The sequence below is a fragment of the Diceros bicornis genome, chromosome 2, assembly GCF_020826845.1.
Source record: "Diceros bicornis minor isolate mBicDic1 chromosome 2, mDicBic1.mat.cur, whole genome shotgun sequence".
Lineage (NCBI taxonomy): Eukaryota > Metazoa > Chordata > Mammalia > Perissodactyla > Rhinocerotidae > Diceros > Diceros bicornis.
In genome coordinates, this window is record NC_080741.1 from 86,232,219 (window position 1) to 86,258,691 (window position 26,473).

Below are 26,473 nucleotides of genomic sequence, written 5' to 3' on the forward strand. Positions count from 1 at the left end.
GGGACAGACCTCCCTCCTCCCTGGCCTCCATCGCAGCCTCCCTGCCTCCCTCAGGCCCTCAGCTCTCTCATCCCTCCCTGCCGTGCTCTGTGCGAGTCTCCAGCGACTGCCATGACCAAGACTACAGAGCAGGCAGCTTAAACAGCAGAAATGTATGGTCTCGCAGTCTGGAGGCTGTGAGTCCGAGGTCAAGGTGTCTGCAGGGCTGGGCCCTCCTGCGGGCCGTGAGGGCGGATCTGTCCCAGGCCTCTCTCCTTGCGTTGTAGGTGGCCTCCTCTCCCTGTGTCTTCACATCGTCTTCCTTCCATGTGTCTGTGTCCACATTTCCTCTGTATGAAGACACCACTCGTATCGGATTAGAACCTACCCTAGCGACCTCGTCTTAACGTAGTAACTACTCCCCTCTGCAATGGCCCTCTCTCCAAATATAGTCACATTCTGAGGGACCGGGGCTTTGACTTCAGCTGTGGTTTTGGAGGACACACAAGTTCAACCCAGAGCTGTCTCACTTGAGACAGTCACTTCTGCCTTGGAGCCCCAGTCTCTGTCCTGTAAAGTGGGGACGGAGATGGGAGCAGACGAGGACTGTGGTGAGGGCAGGCGAGCCCCTGCCCCAGGGGCCTTAGGCAGTAGCAGCGCAGCCTGAGCGTAGGGCAGCAGGCCTCCTGGGTCTGGGCCCCAGCTGTGCCGCTTCCTTCCTAGCTGTGTGTGCCGAGCGAATGCCTTCACCTCTCGGAAGCTGGGTACTCGTCTGTGAAACAGCACCTGCTCCTGGGCCGTTGTAAGGAATAAATGAGCTGGCGCAAATGAGAAGACACAGCACAGTACGGGCAGCCTGCGCGGAAAGGAAGCTGCCGTTATTATTCTTACTATTGTCATCATCATCATCATCGTTAACAGATTATAGGTTTACAAAGCTGAGGCCCAGAGAGGGACAGATTTTGCCCAAGCTCACACAGCCGTTGGGCACAAAACCACATGAGAACTTGGGTCTCTCAACCCACAGTCCCAGGTTTTTAACCACATCCCTATGTGGTGTTAAAAAAAACAAAAAGTGATTCCTAAATGCCCAACATTAGGAGAGCAATGAAGCCCCTTTCAGCTTCTCCATGTGCCTGATGGAACATTATGGAAAATGATTGCTACAGAGAACATGAAGCAAGGTGGATGAGGCTCTTAAAATAAGGTGATGTGAAAAAAGCGGGGTTCAGCATTGCACACGGCGAAAACTCCGTACAGACAGATGCGAGGGGAAAGAGGCTGAAAGGAAGCATCCCAATGTGCCGTGCTGGGTTGCAGGGTGAGATTAGGGGCGATGATTTCTCTCTCAGCTTCTCTCTGTGTGTTGCTGGGGACCTCGTCCTGAGGTGGGTCAGCTAGGGCACGGTGGTTGTAAGCGACAGGAGCTATCTGGGCAGCATGAGGAAGGTCCGTGGGCAGAACGGGAGCGGTCTCCCCACTCTGGAGCAAAGGCTGGGAAGCCCAGCATGGTTTTCCAGAGGGAAACTGGGAGACGCGGGGATGGTGGCAGGACTGACACCACAGACGCCCTTTGGGGAATGTGGGGTGGGGAACAATCCACTCCAGCTGTTCTGGGTCCTTGTCCCACTCAGGATGCCCAGCAGTGCTCAGAGGTGAGCTGGCTCCTGCATGTCACTGATTCCAAGTCCACGGCGAGAGCATGTGAGTGGCCTGGCTTGGTCACATGCCCACCCTTAGGCCAGAAAGGGGGGCACATCTTGATTGACAGCCACCAAGACTCCTCCCGGTGGGGGAGACCTAATTCCTCAAAAGGAAAGAAGAAATGCCCTGACGGCCAAAACCCAACCCCTCCTTTTGCTTCGCTTTTGATAATTTCTTTAAGTTGTATTTTTTTCTCTTATGTTATCTTTTTTACTTCTTTTTTAAAAAATTTATCATTGCTTACAGACTCTTTAAAAAGAGTCCAGGACTTAATCCTGAGAACAGCAAACCAAAGGACCCAGCCAGGAGAGGCGCAGGGCTCAGAGCCACCACAGCCACCCCCACACCCCACCCAGCGCAGCCCCCCGCCTTCTGCAGGGAGGGGGATGAGTGAACGAAGCCTCCAGTCATGCTGCCTGAGAGCCCACCTTCGAGAGTCTCCCAGGAGGACACAGACACCCCCAGTTGAAGAGTATCTCAGGGCAGAGTCTTCTCAAGTACCCCTAAGGGTAGGTGAGGGTGAATGGGGACCCTCGGGGGTCTGGAGTGGCCCACATATGGGGGAAGCACCCCTGAAGGCTTAGGCCTCGTCTTGAAACTGTAGGCAGAGTGGGTACCCTGAGCCTAGTGAATCAGGATGCAGGAAGATCCAGGAAGAGGCTAGGTCTCCCTTGTGGCTGCGTGTCCCTGGCTCATGGCCACAGATGGCCACGGTGAAGAACCAGACCCCACCCGAGAACTGAGCTCCTCTGGCTGCCCCCTCACTGGGGACCATCTGGTGGGCAGCAGAAGGCCTGGCCTGCGGCAGGCCAGGAGATCCGATTCAGAAGGGAGCCCGAGGGGAGGTGCTGCCCCTCCTCCAGTAATAGCTGCGTTGGCAACCACCTTGTGCCAAGTGGTATGCCAAGATGCCACTCTTATCCCCATTTTGCAGGTGAGGAAGCTGAGGTGCAGAAGGGGCGACTCACTGGTCCAAGTCACACCCGTGGGAGTGTGTGACTTGGACACTCCCACGTGTCCAAGGGAGACGTGGCCTGGATGAGACCACACCTCGTGCTCTTAACCAACTGTCAGAGGGGATGGGGGGGCATCCCCAGGCTCTGTGCTCCCCACAGAGTGGTGCTGGGACTCTGGCCCAGAGGCCTGGGAGTTTTCAGTTGCTCCAAAACACACTGCAGGTCAGGCCCAAATATGAGAGAGAGAGGCCAGGGTGGGGACAGGCAGACATCTGATCTGTCAACGGGGTAGCCGAGAACTTGATTCTGACTTGGATTTTATGCTTGCTGAGGGCAAGGGCAGTTTCATTCGCTACTGAAGCCCCAGCACCTAGCAGGGGTTCTAAGTAGATGAAAACATGAGTGATGATTGCATGCATGTGTTCCTGCTGAGGGCTCCCCAGCCCACCTCCCCACAACCAGAAGCCACAGCCCAGCTCAGCCTGGGGACCACAGAGAGATCAGGGAATCTAACCCTGGCCAAAGCCGCCAGCGGTGTCTCCACCACCCTCCTGTGCGTGCCCTGGCCCAGCTTTCCCGCCTTCCCTCCGTCTCCAGTGTGGAAAGTATGTCCCTCTCATCCCCACCTAGAGGCTGTGTCCTGGGGGGAGGGTACCAGCCAGGAGGGGCTGTGATCTGACTAGCAGAGACGCGCCTCCTGCTGCCCCTTGCCAGCTCAAGGATGCACCAGCTGGCGCAAAGCCGCCAGCATCCTCTTGAAGTCCTGGGAGAGCTGATTACCCAGACAAGGAGCAAGTGCAGAGTGAGTGAGCCTGGGGTTTGGACTAATCAGGTTTTTGACTGCTGCAGTTAATGCAGGGCCAGGCTGCAGAATTGTCCCTCTGATGTTCTGATGACGCGCTCCTGGGACGGCTGGCTGTTTGATCTAGAACTGCCAGCTTTTCTGTAGCCCCCAAAGGCTTTCCTAAATTGTCCTAACAATTACCACCTCGGAGAGCCAGCCATGCTTCAGGCCGCGGCACAGTGACAGAGAAAGTACAGCCACGATGTGGGAGGCTGATGGAGACCCCCTGGGGCTGGAGGGGTCCCAACCCTGAGGTTTAATTCTGAGTGCTGGGGGGCCGGGGGGGAGTTGCCCTTTATATGCAGTATCTCTTTTCAGTATTAGCACCATTTTACAGATGAGGAAACTGAGGCACAGTGTGTCCAAGGTCACTTGCCAACAGGTTGCAGAGGTGACATCCAAACCCAGGTCCACCTGGCCCAAGCCCCGTCTTTCAATGTGTTCTTCCCGAAGCCCTCAGATCATAGTTTTTCCCTGGCCCTATTTCGTGTATTTAAATTTCAGAGCCTCTTGGGACACGTCATGCCAGCTCTGTCCTGAAGTTTTGTCCCTAAAATGTGCCAGAGATGATTTCCTACTAGCATGTTTCTCAGTTAATGGGTATTTTTACCTTTTGCTATAAATATCTAAAAAGAACTGCCTCCAGTAGATGTGGGGCCAAGCAGTATGGTGTTTAAGGATGTTGCCCACGCCCCTTTGCAGAAAAGCCTAAAGTGAAACGAAGGGCACGAAGGCTCGTGAACACCTACTGCGCGCCAGGCGTCGGGGAAGCTTTCGTCTCATCCGTTCCTTCAGCAGGTGTGTCCTGAGCTCCTCCTGTGTGCTAGACGTAGTTCTAGCCCTGCGGAGAGCCAGCAGTGAACAAAGCGGTCACTGTCGCTGCCCTTATGGGCACAATTCCAAGTGTGGGTGGCAAGCAAAAAAACCAAGTAAACGGGAAAACGATAGAGGTTGTCCATTGTAATAACGGCTCCGGAGGAAATCAGCAAGGGCCTGGGGTCGAGAATAACAGAGCGACCTTCTGTGACCCTGGGATCAGGAGGCAGAGGAGACCTGGAGGATGAGAGGGAGGCTGCCCGTGGAAGGGGCGGGGGAGCGTGGGCAAAGGCGAGAGGTGAAGCCAGAGGAGTGAGCAGGGGCTGGATGATGGAGAGCCTGCAGGAGGAACGTGGGTTTTTCCTCTAAAGTGAGGCCGCCATTGGGGGCTGAGAACAGGGAGTGGCGTGGTGCGTTATCTCATTCATCTTCCCCAAAGCCCTGCAAAGCAGGTACTGAATCCTCACTCCGGCAGGTGAGGGGAGGAGAGATGGCTCAGCCGGTGAGGAGGTGACAAGGCCACGTTTCTAACCCAGACCCGGGTGAGGGTCTCTGCATGGCCCTGCCCACCAGGGCCAGCCTCCCGGCACAGCGCCCTGCTCCCGAATGTCTTGGTGCTTTGTTCTGTTCCTTTAGTTTTGTTGCTGGGCCTCAGGCTGAACAGAGCTCAGTGGAAGGTGATTTGAGGGTTCCTTGGGAACATTTTGTTTCCCCGTAAAATTACAAGCTGCAGCAGAGATGTGCGTTCCTGGTTGCTAGGCAACCAGGTGTGATCCGGCGAGCAGTGGGGTGATGATTCTTCGCAGACAGAAGTGGCTGGTCCACCCACTCTTCCCTCTCCACAGCCCCCCAAGACCCAGGCCCTCCTGGCCAGGAAGGAGAGCCCCAGGGACTCAACGATGAGGGGGATACATTACAGAGTAGATGCAAGCAGGAGACGGTGACAATTCCAAACAAATATTAAATAGGTTCAGCCCCAAAGGAAAAATAAAGAGAAGGACCTATCCCAATATGTAGGGAAAGTCCTTTACGACCATGATAGTGGCCCGCAATTTTACCATGTGCCAAGCACTGTTCTAAGCACAGTAACATATATTCACTCATTGTGTCTTCACAACAACCCTACGAGGTAGGTACTGTCATAATCCCCATTTTAAAGATGGGAAAACTGAGGCACCTGAGGGTCATCACGCCCCACCTACAAGTGGCAGAGCCAGGTAGTCTGGCCTGAAGCTCAGCACCAACGCAAATGGATGGATGGCCCGTCTGAGAGATCAGATTGGGGGTCAGTGAGGAGAAATAGAACACACGCGAGATTTACTCAACAACTGGAGTTGAATCAATTCAGCTCTTGTTGGGGCCCCACTGGACAATTTGCCATATGCAGAAATGAGGTAAAGAGCTCAAGTTGGTGGGAAGGGAGTGGAGACAGACCGGAACAGGCCGTCATAATATTCACCAGGTGTGGCAGGTACTGTGAGAGAGAAGAAAAGAATGCTGGGAAAAGGTGGCATTGAGGCAGATCCCAAAGGAAAGGCGACTTAACCAGGCCTGGAAAAGGTCCAAAGGTGGAAGGAGAGGCATTTCAGGTGCATTTTATCACCTCGTATTGGAATTAATTTTGCAGACGTCTGTCTCCACCCCAGTCTGTGAGCTCCTCATAGCAGCGGTCAGGTGTAGTTTATCTCTGTATCCTTAGGAGACAAGACATACCTGACATTTTGGATACAGCAATCACAAAATGTTTGTTTAGCAAATATGTGAGCAAAGAAGAAAGGAGAGGGGAATGAATGAATGAGTGGGTGAGTGAGATTGGTCCTAGCTGTCGAACAGAGAATGTTAGACACTGTTGAGCAGTTAGAGCCATAGCAAGTTCCAGAATCGAGAAGTAAAATTCCCTAATGGGCACTTGAGATCAGAGCAGCGTACATTGTGGGTCAGAAGGTGGTGGGAGTGGGAGGGAGACCCACTAAGGAGCCATTACAGGAATAGCCAAATGAGAGATGCTGGCAGCCCAAATTCAGATAATGATCTCAAGAATGAAGAAGAAAGGTCAAATCCAGGAAATATCAAGGAAGCTGATCAATATAGTCTGAAGGAGGAATAGATGTGAAGGAAACAAAAGGTTAGTCTTAGACTTGCTGAGTTGGAGATGTGGACAAAACAACCAAGTGGGGCTAACTTGTGGGCCCCATGAAATCCTGGCCCAGGGATGGAAAAAGAGAGAGGACAGGATGACAGGATGAGAGACAGAGCAAATACCTGAAACGCAAGTCCCTACTCCTGAACCCACATCTGTGGCAGACATCACTAATCAGTCCCAGTGCTCGGGCTCCTCAAGCTCCAGGTAGCCCCTACTAATCAATCACGATTGACCTGCAAGATGAAACTTATTTGTTGTCCCTGGCCTAGGGGCAGCAGGAGGAGCCTTCAAACTGGGCCACTCTCTGAAAGCCAGAGTAAGAGAGGGAGCGGGGCACTGAAGGAGCGGAGGTGGGAGCAGGGGGCCCTCGAGGTGAACGTTGATGTAAACCACCTAAAGTCCGGGTCGGAACCATGAACTTTTCTCTCTGTAAGTCTTTAAACTCTTTTTTAAGAACGACTTTAAAGGCTTACGAGTTTAATGCTTAAACTCTTTTGAGTTTAAAAAAAAATTTTTTAAGCAAAATCATCCAGCTATTATTATTCATTCATTCCAATTAGTGAAAAAGCATTCAATCCTATGAATAATAAGATTCTGAGGGTCCGGTTTGCTAACTTTCCTGATAAGCCTAACTGTTCTCAGCTGATTTCAATGTTATTATTTGGTGAGGACTTGAAGGACGTGCTTTTCCCGCCAGTCCATCACTCCACACCTGTTTACTGAGCACCCACCGTGTGCTGGGCTCTGTTCTCGGGAACAGGACAGTCCCCACCAGCCTCCTCGTGGAACTCGCCATCTGGCAAACTAGGGCAGGACCCGGCCTCAGAGCCATCTATGGTTTCAGTGGTCACCAGGCCCAGCGACCTTTCCTCCTCCACAGACGGTCAGCTTAACAGCTGGAGAAAGAGAGAGAATGTTCTCAGCCTCCTTCCAATTATCAAGAAAGTGTCACAGCCAGCCTTCCAGCATCCCTGCTTTCCACCTGGCAAGAGCAGGGCCTCACCTCCCAGCAGGAACAGCACCACGGGGTTGACCAGGGACCTGTGGGCCCTCAGGTGTCGCAGGAACCAGATTCCTAAAACCAGACACACGCCAACTTCTCTAGTGTTTAGAGTTAGCAAAACTTCAGCAACAGATTGCTAAAGGAAGCACACACTCTCCCAAAACAGCGCTCTTCTAAATAACACTTCAGAGAGAGTGGCAGGTTTGTAGATAGAGACTTCACTGTGTAGATCAGTGTGGTGGTGACAGTGGCTGTTCCAGCTGGATTCACTGGCAGCGTTTCCCCGATGGTCACTGTGGCTCTCGTGTTCACAGGAGCCTTGGTCAGTCCCGCGTCTTCACCAAGCCCCGGTGCTGCGCTCACCAGCACTGTGACCTCAGGCCCCGAGGGAAGGGAGTGGCCGCTTCCTGCTGCACAGGAAGTGCCACCCGGCGCCTGAAATGAAAGAGGTGCCAACCCTTGGCTATTGCACAGGCAGCAACAGAGGTGGCCTTTCTCAAGTGATTGGAGAGACACACAAAACGTTTAAGTTACAAAACAATGCCTAACAGTGTGCAGTTAGGCATCAGCATAAATGATAGCTGCGTGGTGCAAATGCTTAGCCATTCCCAGAAGAGACGCGCGCACACACCAGCATCATGGAGCAACAGAATCATGGGGTCTCGGTCTCTCAAGACCTGGGTTCTAGTCCTGGTTATGCCACTAATAGCTGTGAGCTCAAACAAGTCACTTCACCTCTGAGCCTCAGTTTCCTCCTCCATCAAGTGTAGACGAGGCTATTGGCCTTATGTAGTTGAAGTCTTTACCCAGTAAATTTAGAGAGTAATTATCACTGCCCGCTCTATGCCAAACACTGTGTGCCGTGCATTGTCTCACATAACCCTCTCATCAGCCCTCTGGGGCCAGCAGGATCTCCCCATTTTATAGCCCAAGAGGCCCAGAGAAGGTGAGTGACTTGCCTCAGGTCACACAGCTGGAAAGTGGTACGGCTGGAGCCATGGTTAGTCATTGGATACTGGGACCACACGGTTCAAAGACCAGAGGATCAAAATTAAGTGCGTGTCCCACTGACTCCCAAAGGATTTTGCGACGGCATGTAGCAGCAGTATTACATGGTTGGGCCTCCAAGTGGGTGTAGATAATCCAGGAGGGTGGGAGCTGACGCTTCTGCTCACCAGGGTGCGACCCGTGCTTGGTGCAGTGCTGGGGGGGGCGGGCATGGCCACAAGTTATTGAATGAGTGAATGAAGCCAAACACGTGGGAGTTCAGAACAGGACTCAAGCCAGCTTCCCTGGGTTCAGTTGCAGCTCTGCCCCTTACCAGTTGTCTGTAAAATGGGAGAGTAATGGTACTTCCCACAAGGAGCCACTTGGAGGACTAAACAAGTTTATACAGGTAAGAGCAGTTAGCGTAGGACCTGGCACAAAGTAAGCGCCAAGTGTTGTCTGTGGTGGTCGTGAGGAGGAGGGATTTCACCAGAGGGTTGCATGTAGATGCTGTGATTGAGCATCATAGCTATCGCCCCAAGTGCTGTCACACGAATGCTCCTCCCTCCCTCCCTCCATCCTCTCTCCCCTACCCCTCCCTCCATCCTCTCCCCCTCCCTCCATCCTCTCCCCCTCCCTCCCTCCCCTCCCCCACCCTCCTTCCCTCTCCTCCTCCCACCATCCTTCCTCCCCCCACAAGCACATAGTGAGTGTTCACTGTACACCAGCCACAACCAAAGATGCAAAATGAAATGACTCAGGCCTTGTCTTTCAGGAGCTCAAAATTAAGTCACCCGGAGAGTCAGTTAAAATATCACCTACTAACTTTGTGGGGGGAGAAGGCAGCGGAGAGGGGCCATCCGGTCAGAGTGGAGCTGGTCAGGGGTGGCCTCCTGAGGAGGGCGCTGTGATGAGAGCCTGGAGGGCAGCCAGGCAGGCAGAGGGCCAGGCAGAGAGAGAGCAGGCATGGTGGAGACACGAGGTTTGCCACCAAAGTGACACTGTCAGTGGGGCACCCTGCACCCGGGTGGGAGCCTCCCCCTCTGTGCCCCACACGCAGTGCAGGTTCGTCCCCTCACTCAGTCGGCAGGGCTCTCCCCCGGGTGCTGGGCCAGGGCGCTGACCCAGCAGCCTTGGAAGGCCCCTGGTGAAAGGTCAATCGCTTCGTGAATGAATGATATGGTTACAAGAGAAGCGTGCAGGCGGATCTCAGCATGTTCAAGCAGAAGGGCCTTCAGGGAGCAAATCCGGGCCCCTCAGTCAGGAGGAAGCAGCAGCCCAGCGAGGTCATGTGTCCAGGACGGAGGCAGGTCAGCGGAAGCCAGGCCCCAGGGCTTCTCACACACTCGCTCGCCTCCCCGCCGCCCCCCACCCCGTCTTCTTTTGGCTTCCCCCAAAGCAGAGCGTGAGTCAAGGATGGGGCGCAGGCGGCGTATCTGGGAGAGATCTCAGGAGAGAGCGAGGACAGGAGAGCAGCGGAGAGGAACGCTATTGAGCTGGGTCCTGCAGCGGCGCCTGGGGCTCACCCGCCGGGCCTTTGCGGGGAGCGTGTGGGTGCGCCTCAGCATTGCCCTCCAGGGGTGCCGGGAGGCAGCGTGCAGCCTGACTCCAGCTCCCGCAAGGGGCGGCGTGGGCGACCCCCGGCACTCTCATCAGCCCTCTGGGTCCCCGGCCGGGGGCACCTGGTGACCTCCCAGCTGCAGGAAAAGCCTCGAAGCAGGAGGCAGGTCTGGTAGGCACATGAAGGGGAGCGGTGGCCAGCGCGCTCAGGAGCTGCCCACCACAGCTGCCCTTGGAGTCACGGAGGACCCTGGGGCTGTGGCCCTGTGCACAGAAAATGGATGTCACAGCCCCTTAGGAGATAATAATAGTCCAGTGATGGCTCTCGTGAATGGAGGTGTTTCCCCGCACCAGGTGCCCGCCGAGTGCATTGTGGGCGTTACCTCCTGTAACGCACAAGCCTGTCCTAGGAGGTAGGGACCTGTCATCCCCATTGTGCAGATGAGGAAACCGAGGCCCAGAGCTGTCTGTGTAACTTGTTCAGGGTCACACAGCCAGAAAGCCACAGAGCCAGGATTCAGACCCCACAGACCTCCGTAAGCCCCTGGCCGTACAGCCTCCCAGGTGATCAGAACCTTCCAGGTGGCCCAGGTGCAACGAGCCTGTCAGAGTTCAGGCTCTGAAACACTTCTCTCAAAGGAGGCTACCTACTGGCACGGACAGTCCAGAGTGCAGATCCAGGCGCCCTGATGATTCGCGCTGGGGACAGTCACTCTCCCCTCTCTGTGCCTCAGTTTCCCCATCCGGGAAATGGGCCACTCCTAGCGTCCTTCTGGCCTCCTTTGTGAGGACCCGCCTGGTTGCAAGAGCATGCAGAGGTTAGATACAGTGGGAGAGACCCCGGAAACAGTGCCTAAGTCTTAGACTCTAGGTCAGACAGACCTGGAGTTGAAATCCAGAGGGTGGGTGTCTTTACAGCCATGCCTCAGTTTCCCCATCTGTAAAATGGAGGTAACAAAATGAAGTCACAGGGAAACCATGAGAAGTAGATGAAATAAGCCCACACAGGGCCCAGCACAGAGTCAGTGCTCGAGGGCGCCGTGAGTGTCCTCATGGTTCTGGTGTTTAGGTTTGCGGCCTTGGGTCGGACCCTTAGCCCTCATCTGCCACATGAAACTCTTAGTACACACCTTGTAGAGTCACAAGGCCCACACACGGGCACAGATGTGAATGCGGTGACAGATGTGGACGCGGTGACAGATGTGGACGTGGTTCCTAAAACAACTTTCATGAGGTAGTTACTCTCGGCTTTCTGGGGTCTTCATGGGTTTTCTGATTTGCCTCCTACCTGCCACGCCATCGTCTCACCCCCACCCCCCAGAATTCTGGCATCCTGGGGGAGAATCTATTTCTGGGAGACGCCTCCTGGTCCTCAGAGAAGCTGCCTTTTTTAAGAGCGGAGAAGCTGCCATGGCAGAAGTGAAGGCGTCTCCTTCCTGGCGTCTGTGTCCGACAGTGGACCTCCCCGACGGACCCCGTAGCACCTTCAGGCACCAAGGGGAAGGCGTGAGGGACGCCCCGAGGGGAGGCTGAGGCTGGAAACATGTGTTTCCCCGACAAGTCCTTTCATGGGGGTCTGGCTGGAGGCTCCTCCGTCCCTCCTATCAGCAGCAGGGACAGAGGAGGCCGCTGAGGCCATGTGGCCTTGGACACAGAGGGGGGTGACTCAAGGAGACCCCGGTATCTCCCCCGCCCCCAGTCCTCTGCCTGAAGGTGCCTCAGAGCTGACATGGCTGTGGAGTTGAGCACTGCCCTCTTCACCTCCTCTCTTCCTGTGCAGGTGTGTGTAGGAACATTTACCACGTGTCAGACCAAGACAGACGCAGTCCCTGCCCTCATGGAGCTCAGAGTCAGCAGGGAGTCAAACATTAAGAAAAACCAATTACATTGTTAATTATTAAAATAATGATAAAATGAAAGGGATTTTCAAGGAGTTATGAGAACATTCAAAAGGGGGTCCAGCCTGGGGTGGGGGCAGGTTCAGCCAAAGGGAGTGCTGAGTTACGTGCAAGGGCGGGGAGAGCATTCCAGGCAGAGGGAACAGCATGTGCAAAGGCCCTGAGGCAGGAAAGCACCTGTGTTAAAGCCACAGAAAAGAGGCTGATGTCGCTGGAGCGTTGTGGTGGGCAGGGGCCATGCTGTACGGGGCCTTCCAGATCTTGGCAAGGAGCATGGATTTTCTCTGGGTGCAGTGGAAGCCACTGAAGCATTTTAAGTAAGGGCCTTTCATTAACACAGTGCACTTTACACTTTTAAAGCATTTCTCTGACTGCTGGGTGGAGAATGGATTGAGGGTGGGAGCAGGGAGATGGATGACATGGCTACTGAAGCCAGTGTGTGGGCAGTGAAGGGGAGTGGTCAGATCTGAGATAAGTGTTTCTTTGGGTGGAGGTACACACAGGTAGCAAGTCATGAAGCCAAGATTTGAACCCAGGAATATTTGTCCGCAAGTCCACGCTATCCAAAGGTTATATGGAAACAGACATGTATTTTCTTACAGTACATATTGATTTCCCTCTTTCAATTAAACTTTGGATTATTCAAGTAAAACATGAACACATTCTCCTGGTTAAAATTAAAATATTTCAGTGAAAGCTCGAGTCCCCTTGACAATTGCAACCAATTGTAGTGCCCTTTCCCCTCCTCGCAGGTCCTACCTTCATGTGTTTGGAGCAGATCCTTACAGACCTTTTGTTATGCATATGCATATATATGTACTCACAGAAAATACAAACTATTGTGCTGTTTAGTTTTCTGTTGTACATAAAAGGAACCAAACTATACACGTTGCTCTGTAACTTTTTCACTCAACAGTTTGTCTTGGAGAGCCTTCGATGTTAGTACATATAAATGGATCTCATTTTTTTTAACTGTTGCATAGTATTTTATGGACTGGATGTACCACAGTTTATTTAGCCCACTCGCTTTCCAAAGACAGAAATGCATTTTTCTATAAATGTTGTAGCTTTTGAAGGGCTCGTGGATTTTTTTTCTTTCAAAATATAAGACTTTTATTTATGCTAGTGAAGGAACCCACACCGTAGTGACAACACAAATATTTAGCAACACCCACCCTGTGACTAAGTTTTCCCGTCATCCTTCAGGTGCTTGGCGTCCCTGGAGCCAGCTCTTGCCTGTTGCCAAGTCTCCGTTTATAGCAAAAGGCTGTCTGGAGAGCAGCAAGGAGGGTGGTGGAGTTGTCGGCTTTGATTTCAGTGCCGGTCCTGAAGCAGGCAGCCTGTCATGGTGTGGAAAGAGTACAGCTGAGGAGCCCCAAGGACCAGGGTTCAAATCTTGGCTTTACTTGTGTGACCCTGAGCAAGTCACTTTGCCTCTCTCAGCCTCAGTTTTTCCATCCGTAAAATGGGCCTTATCATCCCTGTCTCAGAGAATGGCCGGGAGAATTAAATGAAAGCTGCGTGCATCAGGTGATGGTCATGTAAGAGTGCATACGTGTGCACTTAGCACACCGCCTCCGTCTGCAGCCTCGGTGTAGTGAGAGAGTGGAAGAGTTGGTCCTGCATCCCTGGAGGGGTCACTCAAGGTCACAGGACAATGAGAAGACAGGAATAGTCTGCCACTGCTGGCTATGCAGTGTGGGGGTGGCCTTTGAGTTCGAAGGGAGGAAAGCGATTTTCTGTGCCGATTCTGGGCCCCAGCTGTGTGTCGGGCACTGCCCACATTGCACGTCTTTCATCTTCACCCCAGCGGGCAGAGCAGATGAGGAAACCAGGGCTCAGAAAGGGGACGCCACTTGCCCCGGGTCTCAGTAAGTGGTAGGGTGAAGGCTGGCACTCGCCTCCTGTGCCTCTGCGCGCTGTCCTGGGAGGCTGCAGGCAGCAGCTCTGCAGAGCGCCCCCTCCTGGAGGCCTAGGGAAGCTCCTCTTAGGATGACGTCTCCGATGTCTGCATCAACCATCAAGACTCCTTCACAGAAGGAGAGAAAGATGGCTTTTCTGGCCTCCATTCTTCCAAGGGGATGAGACAAGGGCTTCTCAGAGGTCATCTCAGGACAGTCGGAGTCAAATCTCTTAAATGACAGAGAGAGAATATGGAATGGCTATAATGCTTGTGTGTGCAATAAGGCTCAGATCTTCAGAGCTCACTTGAGCAGGACAAGTGTCCCCTCCCTTGGGCCAGGAGTCAGGAGTCCAGCCCTGGCTCTGCAGCTGATCACTCCATCTCTGGGCCAAGCCACTTCTCCGTCTCTGGGCCTCAGTTTTTCCACCTGTCAAATGGGAGGGTGAGACTGGCTGGCTGCAGGAGTCTCGCTCTGACAGAGAGGGAGCCAAGGAGAGGGGACTGGGGGAACTTTAGTGTTGTCAGATTCAACAAGGAAAAATACAGGACATCCAGTTAAATTTGTATTTCAGATAAACAAAGAATAATTAATGTTTTTATTAGTAGTGTATCCCCAATATTATATGGGACATAACTTATACTAAAAAATTATTTGCTGTTTATCTGAAATTCAAATTTAACTGGGCACCCTGTATTTTACCTTGCAACCCTATGCAGGGCCCCAGCTCCACTGGACCCCCCTTCTTTGGTAGAGAAACTCAACCTGATTTGGGAAAGACAAGTGGTGGATTTAAATCGGTGGATAAATTCGTGTCTAAATGTGTGTTACGATGGTTAGCGGGACACAGTGTCTGTGGGTGCTCACAGGCGGCTGGTCCCATTCTGTGCCATGTCCACGTGTGTGCACAGAAACTCGCAGACACTACAGCCACGTGTTACAGAGAAGCTGGCTAGTGCTGCGTGCACACCGGCCACCAAATGCTGCGTCCACCGCTGTGTGCCGCATCTGTGTCTGCCTGTGCCGGGTCTGCGTGTGAGCATGTGAGCCGGTAAACGCTGCCTCTGTGTCATCGTCCATAATTATTAGAGCCCCCGGATCCATGCGAAACCCCACCTGGGCCATGACGTGTCAGAGAGCCGCCTCTCACCCTGCACCCCGCCCATCAGGAACCACCCACGTGGCGACGTGGAAGCAAACTCCAGGCGCTGTACACGTGCTGGCCGTGCATGCTGGATGATAGCCGTCACATCTGCTCTGAACTTGCAGCAACTGCGCAGACAGATGCAGATGCCGACCGGAGGGATGCCCGCGGTGCGGGCTGTTCTCTTGCAGAGGTGTCCTCAAGCCCAGGTTTGTCAAATGTCTCTCACAGGTGGCGTGTGGCTGCCCGTGTGTGCAGGGGCCTCTGGGCGGTCTCAGCATGCACATCCTCATGTCTGGTCCCCAGTGAGGCAGGAGAGGGAAGGAGGTTTCCTGAGGGCCTACTGTGTGCTGGCACAAGCAGCCTCCCTCCAGGGGATGGTCGCTCCAGGGGAATCAACGTCCAGAAGATAGTGGCAGCAAAGGATGGGTTTCAGTCGGCGTTTGACCCCCAGGAGCAAAACCTGGCACAGGGGAGATGCCGATAAATGTGTTGGTGAATGACTGACCGGGGTGACAGATGCTCTCAGGGAGGCACAAGAAGGATGGATTGCTCTTGCTGGATAAATGCAGGAAGGCTTTCAGCAGGTGGTGGCAAACTCTCATCTGGGTCTCAGAAGATTAAATAGCTCAACAGAGGGGAGGAGTGGGCGTCCTGGGTTAGGGGCCAGATGAGCCAAGACAGGCAGACAAGTGCCAGGCATGCTGTGGGGCCTGTGGCCTGGCCTCAAAGTGGGATAAATATGGTGGGACTGGGAGTAAGGCGGAAAGAGTCCTTTGGGACCACCTCAGAGAGGCCACAGTGAGCCCAGGAGTGGACACAGGGGTGAATGGGGAGCCATGGAAGGTTGTAGAGCAGGGCAGGGACACTGTCAGAGCAACCTTGAGCATGAGCTCCTGGCCCCACACCGCCTGATCGCCTCTCCTGGTCTCCTTTCTCTCCCCTCCTCCTTTCTGGTTTCTCTTCTCCAGACTCCGTCAGCCACCAGCAGCAGACAGAGGGTCTGAGTGTGGTCCCCACGTCCCCCTCAGCCTTGAGTCTGGGTTTGTCAGCTTTTCAAACCACAGCACATATTCCCTCCTCTGCCGCCTCGGGACAGCTGTCAGGGAGGGAGGCCGGCCCTGCGGGAGCTGGCTCCCCCTTCAGAAGGAAGGGAAAGGTAGACCAGCCTAGGTCCAGGCTCTGTCCCCCACCTGTTGTGGGACCTGGACAAGCCGCTGCCCTCTCTGAGCCTCGGCAGTGACCCCCACATCCCACGGTTGTTGGTGAGACTCAGAGGCCTAAAGCACCTGGCAGGTGAGCTCCCATCTCCTCTCCCTCTTCCCCAGGGCAGCGGTCTTCAACCGGAGCCTCATCCAGGTCCCCAGAGGAGGGCTTGTCACAACGCACGTGGCTGGGCCCCACCCCGAGGGTCTGAGTCAGCAGGTCTGGGTGGGCCCGAGAGTTTGCATTTCCAGATGATGCTGACGCTGCTGGTCCGGGAGCCACAGAGTCCTCGGCCCTGGCTGCGGGCCGGAATCCCTCCCCAAGGAGCTCTTAGGACTCCCGGGGCTGGAGCCCAATTCAGCCAGCATCTCTACGTGTGGGGCCCAGACTTTAGTGTTTTTTAAAGCTCCCTGGTGCTTCCGATGCACAGCTGAGCTAGGAGCTGGTGCCCCGGGGGCAGCTCACCAACAACGGCAGTCACAGCTAACACTCACCAAGCCCTCACCGCGTGCCGGCCGCCATCCAGCACGGTAGATGCGTTCCCTTCTCTCAGCCACACTGGGCGGTGGGTGCCGTCATCGTCCTCAAGATGCACGACAGGAAGCTGAGGCCCAGAGAGGGGAAGTCGCCTGCCCAAGGTCACACAGCTGGGAAGCAGCCTCAGGCAAGGCTTAGATTACATCTTTCCTCCCGTTTCATTGTTTTGTCTTGAACATGGTGAATTCCCAAGACATCCCAGCAGTGGTGCCTTTGTAAGCTGCCCACTCTACCTAGCCTCTGACGGTGGACGCCCCCTTGCACACGCAGCCCCGTGTGACACACCTGTGCCTGCGCATGGACGCACAGCCACACGCTGGAGCGTGCACGTACCTGCACGGATGGTGCCTCCCACATGCTGAGTCACACGCCTGCCTTCTGGGTGCCTCTCAGGCGTCCCCGGCTTGACCCTGTCTCTGTTCTTTAAATCCATGTGGCAGGGCCACAGGCCATGTTGTCTTTCCTGGGGAAGCACTTGCAATTCACTTCATCTGAAATTTCCCAGGCCCCTCGGAGTTGACAGGGTCAGGCTGGCGGGAATCCATGACTCCATCAGCTTTACCAGGTGGCGTCGCTGTGGGGCGTTGTTCCCAGCTTATAGCCCACCCCTGACTGGATCAGGCCGGAGCAGGGGGGGGTGTGACCCCCAGGCTCCATGGCAGGAGGCCTGCCTCAGTTGCCTTCCTGGCCTGTCCCTCAGTGTACATACCTGCATAGTGGGGTGATCACAGTAGAAGAACTTCACGGTTCACAGAGCGCCGTTAGAGCCATGGTTCTGTTTCATCCTCAACGGAGGGGGACTGAGGCCCCCCCGGAGAGGGTGAGTGATCTACTCAAGGTCACACAGCAAGTAAAGGTGCATCTCGGGACCTAGGTGAGGGTGTGTCAGGGCTGTAATGATGGGTTCTGACACAGAAATATCCAAGAGGCACATTACAGGCCCGGAGTAACAGTAGTAGTGGTAATGTGGCAGTTAGTAGTAGTGCTGGTAGTTAGTAGTGGTGGTAGTAGTTAGCAGTAACAACTGCATCTATCATTTACGAGAACCAGTATGTGCCCGTCACTATTTACACACATCATATTCCTGATCCTCCATCAACCCCAGAAGACACTGTATTTTTCCCCGTTTCACAGAGGTGGAAACTGAGGCTCAGAAAGGGGAAATGGTTTGCCCAAGGCACCACTGTCAACCAAAGAGCAGCTGGGATTTGAACCCAGGTCTGAGATCTCCCACAGCCCACTGTTCTCACCCACCGCGCAGCCCGTCCCAGCTGAGGGCCCCCTGCCCCGGAAACAAGGGGCCGGGCTCCCACCCGCCCACCTCAGCTTACTTCTACTTCCCGCACGTCGCTGCCTCTGCATCCTTGGCCTCCTGCGCTGGCATCTGGGGAGGCCATTTTTGTATGAACATCGAGCAGCAGATGGAGAGTCTGGGGGACGTGATTATTGTGATTTCTTTTTATTAAAATCATTTGCACAGATAGCAGACAGGTCCGCCCAGCCAGACGATGCCCCCCAATATCAGCCAGCTCCATTGGACAGAGCTCACGCCGGCTCCCACTGGGGCTAAAAACTTCTCCGGGCTCCCTTTGCTGGAAACAGGGATCTCAGCCTCATGGGGTCTCAGAGCAGGGAAGAAGAGGCCAGAGGTCATCGGGATGGCCCGGAACACTCGTCCTGAGCCCTTCCGTGGCCAGACGCCCCTACTTTTGATAGAGCACAGCCCGTTGGCATGAGGTGCTTTGTTTCCTTGCCCCACCACACACAGGAAGAGCAGAGCCCTGTTCCCAATTACAGAGCAGAAGGGAAGTCTTACTTTATATATCCCCATTCCCTCATCTCACCCCTCCGTTCTGACCTCTCCCCCAGTCCCTGCACCTTTACCTACCTCAATAGCCCCTTTTTATGCTGGTTAATTATGCATGTCCTACCTCCAGGGCAGCTTATAAAAGTTTATCTCATGCAAAAAGATTTAAAATGACTTAAATGAGGAAATTCAGATAAAGGGAAGAAAGTAGAAATAAGACGACAATTCGTAGGCACAGCACATGCCACTGAGTCCTCTAATGCAGCTGCAAGAGGGAAACGGCAGATTCACTGCTGAGCTACCAGGCAGGCAAGGGGAAAAGGGCAAAGAGATGAGTTCCATGAGCCAAAGGCTCCATTAGATACCCCCTCACCCTCACCCCAAGCCCTGCATGATGATGACCCTGTGTGGCACACAATAGAAACCGCGGGCCCCATCTGCCCCCTCTCCCGAGGAGGAAACCAGGGATGCACCAGCCACATTGGCTTTTTCCAAGCCCTTTGGAGTTTGTTCTGCCTTTGTAGACCCCCTCTCACCCACACACACCCTTTCACCTGATTAACCCCCACTCCTTCTTCCAAGCTTGCCCCATTACAGGAAACCCTTCCTGGCACCCCGATCTTCCTCACTGCAGTATCTCCAACATCTAGAACAACGTTTGGCTTATAGTAGGTGCTCAATAAATATTTGTTGATAGATTAAAAGAGCCAGTGGGGCCGGCCCCGTGGCTTAGCGGTTAAGTGCTCACGCTCCGCTACTGGCGGCCCGGGTTCGGATCCCAGGCGCGCACCGACACACCGCTTCTCAGGCCACACTGAGGCCGCGTCCCACATACAACAAGTAGAAGGATGTGCAACTATGACATACAACTATCTACTGGGGCTTTGGGGGGGAAAAAAGGAGGAGGATTGGCAATAGATGTTAGCGTAGTCCTGATCTTCCTCACAAAAAAATTAAAAAATAAAAATAAAAGAGCCAGTGGGTGACTGGACGCACACTGTCTAATACGACCCTAGCTACCTCTCTCCCTCGAGAGGATCCTGAGTCCCCGGGGGCCTGGCGTCAGCCTCTGCATGCACTCTCCCTTCCCTCCCTACATCGCCCACCCTCCTTCAGCTCACCTGAGAGAGAGGCCTTCCCTCTAAGGAAGCCAGGACCCCTCCCTGTGCCGCCTCTTCCTGGTCCCTGCTCTGTGCTCTGGGCCAGACAAGGCGAAGGCTTCCTCTGCCCCCGGAAGAACTTAAGCCGGCACTCACTGTCCCCCGGGGCTTTCCTTAACTAGAAACATGTCCCAGAGCCGGGGCCACTGTTCGGGTCGGAGAGCTCTCAGTCACTGTCCCAGCTCCTGGGGTCTGTGCGCACGCTCTCACCAAGCCCGACGTCGGGATTATGTGGAACCACCTGCATTTTTAATGTTTGTGACAAACTTCCATTTTTCAAACGTCGTGCAGACCAAACAAGACCCCTCTGATGGCCTGAGGCTGCCCTTGGCAGCACTCCAGGCTGAGTCTGAAACGGCTGAGAAAAGAGAGGAAGGCGTTCCCGGCAGAGGAGTGGGGACTGGCAGTGGCGAAGGCTCAGAGGCTGGGGGAAGACCCAGTTTGTGTCCAGGACAGCTAGATAGAGATGAATTTGGGAGCAAATGTTCCTCAAATATCCAATGACAGCAAGCAGCCATTGCAACAAATAATTCCTATACAACCAAAGTCCCCTGTGCTCTGCACTTAGCTCTCTCCTTTTAGGTAATTAGTAGAACATACAGATTCTGACTCCAGCAGAAGCATGTGGACAGGTGGTGGGGGTTCTGTGTTCTCTTCCCGTGCCAGCACACTCACTGCACCGTCACAGTTCACAGAGGGCTTCCACACACACTCCTCTCTGTGGGCTCACCGCAGCCTAGGGGTTATTTTGCTCCCATTTTATTGGTGAGAAAACTGAGTCTCTGAGGGATGAAATAACTGGCCCAAGTCCATCCACAAACCTGACTCCTCACCCAGTACTCTGTTCTCTGCCTCTTGTACAAAAAAGAAACTCACGTCTGGAAACCCCCAGCCCCACACGGCGTCTGACATCAATTCCCAGGCATTTGTGTCTCTGAATATTCAGGGCCTTGCTGGCTTTGGCCAGCGACATTTGACACAGTATATAAATTTTTAATATGATAAATGGTGAGACGCTGTTTCGTCTAAATTCAATCTCTACCACCATTCATCTCTCATGCCGGCCTCAGTTGTTTCTGCTCCCAAAAATAAGCATGTTAATTTTCAGCCAGAAGGCAGGGAGGCTCCGAGATTCCTCTCCTGGGAAGGGAGTGGGAGGTGGGCTGGACTGGGGGCCGTCCCACCTGCAGATCCTCCAGACCCCTGTCTTAGGATACGAGGTATCAGAGCCACGAGCTCCCAGCCTTCAGCTAAGCCAGTCCTTCCTGTCATGTGGGGAAACTGAAGCCCAGAGGGGAGAGGTGGCGTGTCTGCAGGCACACAGTCCTTCTGCTGTGCCTGTCCTCGCCTCGCTCACCCTCCTCATCCAAAGTCGTCTTCCTCCAGGAGGCCGCAATCAGTTACCACATCACCTACGACTGGGCAGCAATCCTCGTACGCCGTCCTCGTCTGGTGCCGGGCACAGCTCTGCACACCTTACACGAGACGTCCTGCCGAAGCCTCACCCCGCCCCCGCGAAATAGGCCCTGCTGTTGCCTGCACTTTACAGATGGGGAAACTGAGGCGCGGAGCAGTGAGGTCACTTACCCCAAGTCCTTCAGAGCTGGAATTCAAGCCCATGACATCCGAGCCCTGAGTCTTCAGGGCTTAGTGTCCCAGCTTCCAGCTCAGGCCGCCTTCCCCTGAGAGGAAGAGCATGAGCGAGACATCACGGCCACAACCTGCCGTCTCAGCCGCCCCGTATGAGCCGCAGCACCCGGGCTTCCCGGCGTGGGTTTGTATACTGGGGTGTTTGTTGTTGTGGAGACGGCCTAGCAGTTTCTACCTTGGGAGCACATGAATGTTGTTATTCCACGAGCTGTTATCTCTGAACAACAGAGGGGCTCTTAGGGGAGCAGGCAGGGCCTGGTGCCGGGGAGCAGGCAGCCCAGGAGAGGGGAGGAAGGAACAGAGAGGCTGTTCTGCTCTGGCTCCTCACCCTTCCGGTCTCCTCCCCGCTTCCCAACCCATAGCCTTGAGGGTCTCAAACTAGCAACCCAGGGGCCGAATCCAGCTCACGGATATGTGGTATTTGGCCCTGGAATGTTTTTAATGGAGAGATTTTACATCAAATTACAAGTGTCCAGCTCCTCTTAGAAGATTGGAATATCTGCCACGCTGGGCCCACATTGCCACACGGGAGCTGAGAAATAGCTGCTCTCTTTAGGAGGGCTGAGATTCTTCACGTTGCCCCAGTCTCCACCACTCTCTGTTGTCTCACACCCACCTACCTCACTCATTCACAAAACCTGGCTGGCCCTCACAGCTGTTCGAATTTGCAACCTCTGCCCTGTTCACTGTCTCAAGACCTGGGATCTCACTGCCAGGCCTGTGAGTCCCCAGCATGGCAGAACCCCTGAGCCATGGCCAGACTCCCAGAATTGGAGAACATCCACATTTTCAACTAGTCACCCTATGGACTCCAGCACATTTGAGTCATGGAGCTTCAGAAGGTTCAGAGACTCGTCTCGCTTTGGATCAGTCAGGAGGGCCCAGCAGAGGGGCTGGCTCCACCCTCACCAAGCGCCTTCCTGTGAAGCCTTTTATTTACACCAAACCTTGTGAGGAGCCCCGAAATGTGAACAGCCCCAGAGGGACCACTTCAGGGCCTGCCAACCTGGGAACCCCTGGGATCCTCAGGGCCCGCCCATCCTATTGAACTCTCTTGTTGTCAAGATGGGGAAACTGAGGCTCTGAGAAAGGAACTACCTGGCCAAAGGCACAGCAAACTGCTGTAACAGGCCAGTGTTAACTGGGCGTAGCCCCTTCCACAGAGGCCCACCACCTTCTTGAGTTTTCCCTTCTTCTCCTTATCAAAACCCGCTCCCAGGAAAAAGCCTACAACTCATTCACACCATGGTGTCCAGAACTGATGATGGCTTCCCCTCCCAGGGAAGCTAAAGGAACTGGAGCTTTTGTTAAAGGATTGAAGCCAAATGGAAGAATTTCAGACGTTGGCTGTGGGTAGAATTGAACAAAGAATGGAAGACGAGGAACCTTCCTGCAGTTTCTAGAATCACACTACATCTTGCCTGCTTGCTCTGTATATGGATATTCTAGATGGCCACCCCAGCATAGGAGGATGGAAGTAACATTTCCATGTGCTTAGAACAGGGCTGGCCTGGGTTCTCAGGCCCAGGAGCTGCCCCAAGGCAGCAGCTTGGTCTCCTGGAGGCGCCAGTCTCCACATCTGTAAAGTGAGCCTACCCCAGCTCTGGGCTCCCTATTCTCACTGCCCAGGCAGGACGTGGATCTCCAGAGCTCACATGTGCTCATAGGCAGGGCGGGTGCAGTGTCTCCCCAGGAACCAGCCATTGCTGGGCTTCCCTCAGGGTCCCAGCCAGTCTGGCTCTGGAGGCTCCTGATGGGGGTCTCATTGTCAGCCTCAGAGGAGGATCAGCTCCTAGAACCCCAGGCAGGGAACATGCCCGTCTCTCTGTACCCCTGACCCGTAGGCTGTGGACTCCCAGGACCACTGAGCTCTTATGTCCATGAGCCGCTGGGCTGCTGCCTTCACACCACTCTCCCCAGCACCCGGCACCCAGCCCCGGGGACTGGGCTGGCCCACAGTGGAGGCCCAAGAAACACAGGTTGAACGAATGAATGGATGAATAGGCCAACAAATGACAGATGGTTAGAATGCTAGAATCACGTGGAATTAGACCACTAGGCCCCATAACTATAACAGCAGAATGTTCCAGCGCTCCAACTTCAGTGCGCTGGTGGTGCTGTTCTGGAGATCCCTCTGGATTCCTCCTTCTCAGGAGTGGATGGAGGCCAGAGACCCAGTGAGGGGTGTGCCCCTCTCCCTCCCCATCTGTTCCCTTCCCCAGCTGTCCTCATTAAGGCCCAGGTGTGCTGGGGTTGGGCTGGCCTCGGGGACGGGACTGACTGCCCACCTCTGGGGGCCCGTTTGTGCTGTGTTCTCCACGATGACACCCTGGGCCAGCCTCATAACACTCAGGCATGTCACCTTCATCCAGTGGGTGGGAGGAATCTAAGGTGGTTGGTGGCCTCAGTGCCAGGCCCTGAGGGACAGGAATCAGACCAGTATTTGCCCCCAAGGCAAAGGTGGGACGTGGGACGTGGATCTGGTGGACGGCTAAGTCCTGCTGTGGGGAGGGCCATGTGGAGGTGAGGGCAGGGGGCGGCTCCCTTTGGGGGTGGAGGGGAGGGCTTCTCAGCACAGGGGCCCTGGGAGTGGGCTCGCCAGTGCAGATGGAAGGAAAGGCTCTTCCCAGCTCGCTGAACAGCATGAGCAACGCAAGAAGCATGCCAGCGTGCTTGTTATGAAAAAATTAAATGACACACCACTGACAGGGTGACATGGGGCAGCTTCAGAGGAAGGAGAGAAGCAAGGGGAAGCAGTGGCCTCCGAAAGGGCCCAGGAGATATGAGGTGGAGGAAGCCCCCCACTGGAGCTGCCCCTCTCTGTCACACACCCGGACTCCGCCGTGAGAAGTTGATCTTTCGGGCTCCTCTTCTAGGGCACAAATGCACCCGGGACGACGGGCCGCAACGCTAGTGGTGGTTCAGTGGCCGCCACGCCCAGGCACCGCTGGAGCGTGTCACGTGTGTCCACTGGGAGGTCAGCTTCTCGGGGCGGGAGCTCTGTCTGTCCTGTTCACGGCTCTGTCCCAGTGTCCGGGACGGTGCCAGGCGCATAGCAGTGCCCGATGAACCCTCGCTGACTGGGTGAATTCTCTCACGAGATGCTTACCGCCACCCATGGATCAGGAACCATCCCCGTCCCCACTGCAGAGCGGGACCCCGATGCTCAGAGAGCCAGGGGCACAGGCTGGGGTTCGAACCCAGGCAGAGGCTTCCGGGTCTGTGCTCAGCGGGGAGGCCGTGCGCTGTGTGTGGGTGTGATGGGATGTACTCGCATCCTGTGGCCTCCCTGACAAATGACCACAAGCGGTGTGGCTTTGGACAAGAGAACTCTGTCACAGTTCTGGAGGCCAGAAGTCCTACACGAGGTGTCAGGAGGGCCGTGCTCCCTCCAAGGCTGGAGGGGACGTTCCGTTCCTCTCCCCTTCCAGCTTCTGGTGGCTCCGTGGTTCCTTGGCTTGTGGCTGCGTTGTTCCGATCTCTGCCTCCGTCTTCCCCCGTATCTGTGTCTTCTCCTTCTGTCTCTCTGGGACACTTGTCCTGGGGCTTAGGGCCCATGCGGATAATCCAGGGTGATCTCATCTCCAGATCCTTAACTTCGTTACGTCTGCAAAGACCCTTTTCCTATAAGGTCACATTCACAGGTTCCAGGGGTTAGGACACGGACGTACCATTTGGGGGGTCACTATTCACCCCCTCTGTGGTATCCCTGGCGTTTCACAGGAGCCCCTCTGGGCCTGGAGCGAGCGTTAGTGCCTGTTCCCTCCTCCGACTTGCCCTCTCCGGGTCTCTGCCCCCGCCATGTGGCCGCCCACTCGGGACGATCCCAGGATGTGCGTCGTCCCTGCTGGGCCCCCGGCCAACCTCTCTGCGCTCTGTCCACAGGTTTGCCGGGCACCGCTCCAGACCTGGAAAAGAGAAAACAGATTTTTGGGCAAAACTTTATACCTCCAAAGAAGCCAAAAACCTTCCTGCAGCTGGTGTGGGAAGCGCTGCAGGACGTGACGCTGATCATCCTGGAGATCGCGGCCATCATCTCCCTGGGGCTCTCCTTCTACCACCCGCCCGGCGAGAGCAACGAAGGTGAGGGGGCTGGGCCACCGCCCCACCCCGCACTCGGGGCTCACGGCCTCCGCCCCTCGGTGAGGAAGCCAAGGCCCACGGCAGGCCTGAGCCAACCCCGGGCTCGGAGCCCCCACCCCTGGTTCTCCCATGGGTGAGATGCAAGGGTTGGACCAACAATGGTAATACTTATAGTGAGCATTTATTGAGCACTTACAGTATGCCAAGCTCTGGGCTGAGATGTCTTCCTCCTAACAACCCCGTGAGGTCAGGGCCACGATTATGTCCATTTTAAAGATGAGGGGCCAAGGCACAGAGAAGTGCATTAACTTGCTGGAGGTCACCCAGCTAAGAGAGTCCTCAGGTTTTTCAGTGCAGCTTGTTAAAGACACTGCTGCCCGGGCCACCTGCTGAGAGTCGGTTCTGTTGGACAGAGCCCAAGTGAGGTGACCCCGGACATCCGTCCAGGCTGCTCTCTGAGGGCTCCCCATTCCACGTCCAAGGATGAAGCCCCCAAATCGCTTACCCCATGGGCAGCGTCACACTCTTTGGTTTGACAGTGCTTCAGCCTTGTTGAATGAGACCCCTCTTGAGTGCCCAGCCGTCTGGGGGCTCCAGCCTCTGAGGGACCCGCTTTCAGCTCCAAGGCTGGGCTTCTCCTCAGAGCCCCCAAGTCACTGCTCCTTGAGGCGTGTTGCCACGGAAAAAACTCATGATGGGGCCGGCCCAGTGGCGCAGCGGTTAAGTGCACGGGCTCTGCTTCAGCAGCCTGGGGCTCACAGGTTCGGATCCTGGGCGTGGACCAACGCACCGCTTGTCAAGCCATGCTGTGGCGGCATCCCATATAAAGTGGAGGAAGATGGGCGTGGATGTTAGCCCAGGGCCAGTCTTCCTCAGCCAAAAGAGGAGGATTGGCAACAGATGTTAGCTCAGGGCTGATCTTCCTCACACACACAAAAAAAATGACATCAGAGCTCTTTGCCCCTGATATTCAAGGATGAGGTTGGCAAACTACGGTCCGTGGGCCAGATCAGGCTCGTCTCCTGTCTTTGCATGGCCCATCAAGATTGGCTTTTACATTTATAAATGGTTGGAAAAAAATCAAAATAATGTTAT

At 54.8% G+C, this 26,473-nt stretch overlaps 1 protein-coding gene across 1 annotated transcript in view; it reads left to right on the plus strand.

Annotated features, from left to right (window-relative positions):
- The window catches only part of ATP2B2 (ATPase plasma membrane Ca2+ transporting 2), a 171,119-nt gene that overhangs the window by 61,124 nt on the left and 83,522 nt on the right, over window positions 1-26,473 (plus strand). Inside the window, exon 3 of the mRNA XM_058565539.1 lies at window positions 25,181-25,378. Coding sequence (XP_058421522.1) covers window positions 25,181-25,378 — 198 coding nt within the window. The remainder of the gene's footprint in view (window positions 1-25,180; window positions 25,379-26,473) is intronic.